General features: G+C 31.9%; 1 protein-coding gene across 1 annotated transcript; it reads left to right on the top strand.

Moving 5' to 3' along the window:
* The first annotated feature begins 3,268 nt into the window (after nt 1–3,268).
* Nucleotides 3,269–5,364, top strand: LOC131599765 (MYB-like transcription factor EOBI). The gene is made up of 3 exons (XM_058872030.1): nt 3,269–3,547; nt 4,074–4,203; nt 4,358–5,364. The coding sequence occupies exons 1-3, from the start codon at nt 3,373–3,375 to the stop codon at nt 5,052–5,054; spliced, it is 1,002 nt and encodes a 333-aa protein (XP_058728013.1). The 5' UTR covers nt 3,269–3,372; the 3' UTR covers nt 5,055–5,364.
* The last annotated feature ends 252 nt before the right edge of the window (nt 5,365–5,616 follow it).

The raw sequence follows: 5,616 nt of genomic DNA, 5'->3' as shown, positions 1-5,616 counted from the left end.
TGCTTCTACACAAGCTGGATGTAAACAGTAAATACAAATTTTAGACAAAAAATAATGAGAAGCTATGAACAATCTTTCAGGTCTGTATGAATGAACGTGAATTAGCATCTTCCTCTTTAAGTTTTCAAGCCTTATAAATAGCCAATATAATAATATATTCGTTGGAGGGAAAATCTTGTAATTCCAAAATTTTGGCGGCTTAAACGTAGTGGGGGATAAGATTGTACAACATGTTCATCCTTTCATGGTAATGGAGTGAAACATTCGTTTTGTACCACGTACTATGTGCTACGTAACATTATCTTCTATTCCTCTTGAACTTTAGAGGCTGAGAGCATGAGTTAGAAGAAAGAAAATAATCCTTGGGTCTTCAGAACTTCAAGTCTTCAGAACTGCGTCTTCAAAGTCTTCAGAACTTGGTCTCCAGTATCTTTTGTATTTAGAAAATAAAGTCTTCAGAGCTTCAAGTCTTCAGAGTCTTCAAAATTGCGTCTTCATAGTCTTCGGCACTTGGTCTTCACAACTTGGTTTCTTCAGACTTCATATCAGAGTCACAACTTCAGAGCCTTCTGAAGTGGTTTGCTATTGTTCATCAGAACTTATGTAGTGCAGAAGCGAAACTTGGTATCTTCTGATGTGTTGGTTACGCCTTTCATCAGATTCAGAACCTGTTTGTTAACAACTCAAAGGTAATAAACGTTAGGGCACCTAAATTGTTCATACAAACATACTCATTGTTATCATCAAAACTCAAAGATATATTATAGAACCAAATCTTGTTCTAACAAGTTGATCGATTAGACTTACACACAATAATAGGATCAAAGAATTGAATATCACTTATAAAGAGTGATGCAACCCATGATACTTAAACCTATTGACCAGTTGCACTCAACCTACAATACTCGTCATTATAATCACGTATCTCTCACATCAGTGCCCATTTCTGAAACACCTAAGAGACATGTCACAACCAAGGTTATCTCTAACGCAAAATTACGAGAACATCAGTATTCTCGGTCCGCGATCTCTCGCGCGCAACTTAAACACGGAAGCATTAAGCTTCGATACACAAGTGATTATCAGCTAATTTATTGAATGTAAGGGTGATTAAACATGCACGCCTAATCAAATAATCGAAAAAATAAATTATGCATAAATTACAAATAGTGACAAATCAAATTACACATAGATCAAATTTAAACAGAACATCAAAATAAAAGATAATATTGACCTAAAATTTCAAGTGTATGTGGATAAAAGAGTTTCATGGGAGATTTAAAAGATCATTCATTAGACCTTAAGCAATCATATAAATAAGTTGAACATTATATCTTAACTCAAAATCTTATGGGATTAAATTTATAAACCTACTTATTTCTACTTAACACGGAGTATAAAAGTGTATCACGAGAGATTAAAAAGATCAATCCATTAGACCTTAAACAATTATAGAAATAAATTGAACATCACATCTTAATTTAAAATTTTATGACATTAAATTTATAAACTTAGTTATTTTTAGGAGTCGCAAACGGCATGCCTGCCCCATTTAAATTCTCCCTGCAAAAGTCCGCAAAACTAGGGCGGGACGGACTTTGATTAGTGTATGGACCTAAAATTTTGTCCGCCCCATAAAAAAATGAGTGCGGGACGAGGCAGACATGTTAGGGGGTGTGGGTCTAAAACCTTGATCCGCCTCGAAAAAGACACAGACAAAATAAGCATGCCGGCTGGCCGGACCCGTTTTAGCAACCTCTACTTATATTTATGTAATCTATGTATTGTTAAATATCCCTGTTGTGAATTACGACAAAATTCAATATCAATTTGTGATGCAAAGAATAGTGGCAACCAAAATAAATGGTCTACATCAATAATAATTCGTGCACAGATAATATAACAAAATAAGGCGAGAAAAAGACGAAGGTATATTTACCCAGTTCGATCAAACGACCTACTCTGGGGGAGATAGCAACTCTCCAATTCACTATACTCATAAAGTTGTTACAAGAGATTATAGACGAGTTACAAGAAAATAGCATTCACAGTTCCCAAATAACAAATCCTATTTTCTACCCAAGTGTTTCCCAACCCCTCCAACTCTCAATATAAGAATCACTCAAACCCAAGATGTTTTTAAGTATTTCCCAATCCCCTTAGATAACTCCAAAGGTTTCCCAAAAACTTTTGTTTGTTAAAGGTTTCCTTCCAACAAATCCATAACAAATCTCAAAACATATCTCCTGAATTGTTAGAATAAAATATATTATTATAATCTTATAATATCTCTCAAATATTATAAATATCTTATAATAACTAAACTATTATAAATATATATATATATATATATATCTTATAATATCTTTTAAAATATCATAAATATATATTTTATAATATCTTTTAGAATATTATAAATAACTTATAATATCTATTTATATTAATTTATATAATCTCCAAATCAATATAAAATACTCTAACATTAATGAATTGATCAATTAACTGAACCGATCAAATCCAATACATGTAAATTGCTCGAATCAAATTACTTTTTGACTTTTTAATTTTTGACAATTTTAAAATATATTTTCTTTCTTTTCATCAACAAAGATTTTAAGGCATACTACAACAATTCTTTTTTTAATTATAAAGTTCGTACTCTACTCTCACTTGAAATATTATTATATTTGTTTGAAAGAGAAGAGATGATAAAAATAAAAGAGAACAAAAATAGATGAGAGATAATATAATTAAAAAAGATTTTTTTTTAAAAAGTATAGAGGATACATCATAAAATCAATCTACATCTAATGGTTCTTAGACATTTATCCATCATAGACCAATAGTCCATTCTATAAGCAACCATAAATTATAGCCGAAGGACTACCACACCCAAGTGCACGCTTGCACACAGAAGAGTCATAAAAGTCAAACTACTAAAGCATCAAATTTCCTTACTTACAAGTCATATATATTAATTATAATTATTACTATCACTACTTTTATTCAAAAATCTCATTAACTAAATCATATATCTTTTACTACTTGAGCTTAGTTTTATTAATTCCCTAAAAATAAAGCCTAGTTTAGTTTATTACTACTACTAGTAGCAATTTTATCTCTCATCAATCCCTTCACAACTCCATCATTTTCTCCTTTTTCTTTTTCATTTTTTCTTCTAACTCGTTTACTTGACCCCATCCTTTGAATATATCTATATAAACCCCCTACCCTTCTCTTTCTTCTTTGTAATAAGCCAAAAATCTCTTTCTCTTTCTCTCTCTCTCCCTCTCTCTCTCTCTCTCTCTCAAACAAAACCTATACCAATAGCATCTTCAATTCAAACTAGTGTAACCAATTTCAATATTTTTCATGGAATTGAAAGCAAGTGTAACTAGCAACTCAAACATCACCACCATGCTCCAAAGTGATGATGATGAAATGGATCTTCGAAGAGGTCCATGGACTGTTGATGAAGATCTTGCTCTCATCAATTACATTGCAACTCATGGTGAAGGTCGTTGGAATACCCTTGCACGTTCAGCTGGTAATTATTTCATTTTTTTTCCTATACTTTTCATTGAATAATTAATAAATAAAAACTATATATTATATTATTTTATATTATATTCTTTAACACTATATTTTTCTAATTAATTTCCATAATTATGGTGTGAAAGCTCCTTCACTTCTCATCTAGTTTCATATCACACCAATCAAATTGTTTTATAAAAGCCAAAGTTTGCGGTTTTTCTAATGAAGAGCACCATATGATAGTGATTATGTGAGCAAGGACTTTAATTTAAGGCATATACTTGTGTGTGTGGTGGGGCAAAAAATTTGAATAATGAAAATGAAATATATAACTATAGGTGGCCCAGAAATAATTGCTAGGCTGCATCAAGATTATGAAAATGGAAAAAGAATAATGAATTGATACTATAACGCAATACCATGTATATTTTCCATATTAAACAAAGTACAAAATATTTGATCTTTATTTTTACCTTATTTGTTTTAGTTTGCATTCTCAACAACTTTACCAATTGAAGAAATTTTGTTTTTGGTTTTAGGACTCAAACGAACTGGCAAGAGCTGTAGATTGAGATGGTTGAATTATCTTCGACCGGATGTTCGTCGTGGTAACATCACACTCGAAGAACAACTTTTAATTCTCGAGCTTCATAGTCGTTGGGGAAATCGGTAAGTAATATGTGCATATATTCGTGTTATTATCAATATATTATTTTGTCATTAAAAAAAATTATACTAATTTTTTTTTTATATTAAAATAGTTCATAATTTTTCAATTTTTCATTTAATTTATCTCATATAATTCTTTTATTGATGAATACAGATGGTCGAAAATTGCTCAATATTTGCCGGGAAGAACAGATAATGAGATAAAAAATTATTGGAGAACTCGAGTTCAAAAGCATGCCAAACAACTTAAATGTGACGTCAATAGCAAACAATTCAAAGACGCCATGCGCTACCTTTGGATGCCAAGACTAGTGGAGCGGATCCAAGCGGCCGCGTCCACTTCCAGCGCCCCAGCCTCCGTCTTTAACAACGTTTCTCCAAATATTACAACAGCAGCTCCGAACAATATGACGTATAATCTTAACGACAATTTTAAAGTTCATAGTTCGAACGCAAACATGATGTTAGCTCCAACGACCATGAACACCAACAATTTATGTAGTCCGCATGTAACACAAAGTTTTACACCGGAAAATAGTAGCAACGGCGCGACGGCCGCATCATCGGATTCATTCGGGACACAAGTTTCGCCGATCTCGGATTTGACTCAAGACTACTACAATGTCCCTATTGGTGGTAACAACAATATTAACCCTAATTCTGATTATTACCAACAATCTCATCAATTTGGATTTTCAGATTGCATCACTAGTCCATCAGGTTTGTTCCCTCAAATGGATTTCAATAATTCCATGGAACCAAACACACCTTGGATTCAAGGGGACACATCCGACAATTTCTGGAATGTTGAAAACATGTTGCTCTTTCAACAACTCAATGACAACATGTAAAAAAAAGAAAAGAAAAAAAAAAAGAGTGTTATCAATTATTATGAAATATATTTTACAGATCATGATAAAGTAATAGAAGTAGAAAAACGAGCAAATAGAATAAATTCATATGTAGGACACACATGTAGATTTAAAATTAAGGAATATAAGAACAAAGAAGAAAAATGTAAATTAATTACGTATTTTTTTCCTTTTTGTTCTTTAATTTTCCTTATTTTAATTAGAGGAGTGTGGAAAATATTTGTACTTTAAGCTTTCTTTATGTAAGATTTCATTCTTTAAAATTATTAAACCATATTCTATTATATTTTGATTCTTATCTTAATGCTCTAGCTATCTTGTAATTAGAAATGGTAGAATGGGTCCGACGAGTTAGATATGTCTGCTTTTCTGTGAAGTGAATTAAAATTTTAGATTCACAATGTCGGTCCGCTCTGCTCTGTCTCGCCCTTATTTTTTTGGTAAGCGGAACAAAATTTTAGATCTGCACCCTTAACTATGTTTGCTCCATCCCACCTATTTTATTATAGACTTTTACAGAACAGGCCTAAACGGAAGCGGC

This window comes from Vicia villosa, linkage group LG4 (assembly GCF_029867415.1).
Source record: "Vicia villosa cultivar HV-30 ecotype Madison, WI linkage group LG4, Vvil1.0, whole genome shotgun sequence".
NCBI classification, from domain to species: Eukaryota; Viridiplantae; Streptophyta; class Magnoliopsida; order Fabales; family Fabaceae; genus Vicia; species Vicia villosa.
The sequence above is the reverse complement of the archived record's forward strand: the minus strand, read 5'-3'. Positions and strand labels throughout refer to the sequence as shown.

What these genes read in the sequence shown, in the direction of transcription:
- LOC131599765 (XM_058872030.1), top strand. Translation starts at nt 3,373, where the DNA reads ATGGAATTGAAAGCAAGTGTAACTAGCAACTCAAACATCACCACCATG. An exon ending in TACCCTTGCACGTTCAGCTG is followed by an intron (nt 3,548 to 4,073) that starts GTAATTATTTCA and finishes TTTTGGTTTTAG; the next exon opens with GACTCAAACGAACTGGCAAG. An exon ending in CATAGTCGTTGGGGAAATCG is followed by an intron (nt 4,204 to 4,357) that starts GTAAGTAATATG and finishes TGATGAATACAG; the next exon opens with ATGGTCGAAAATTGCTCAAT.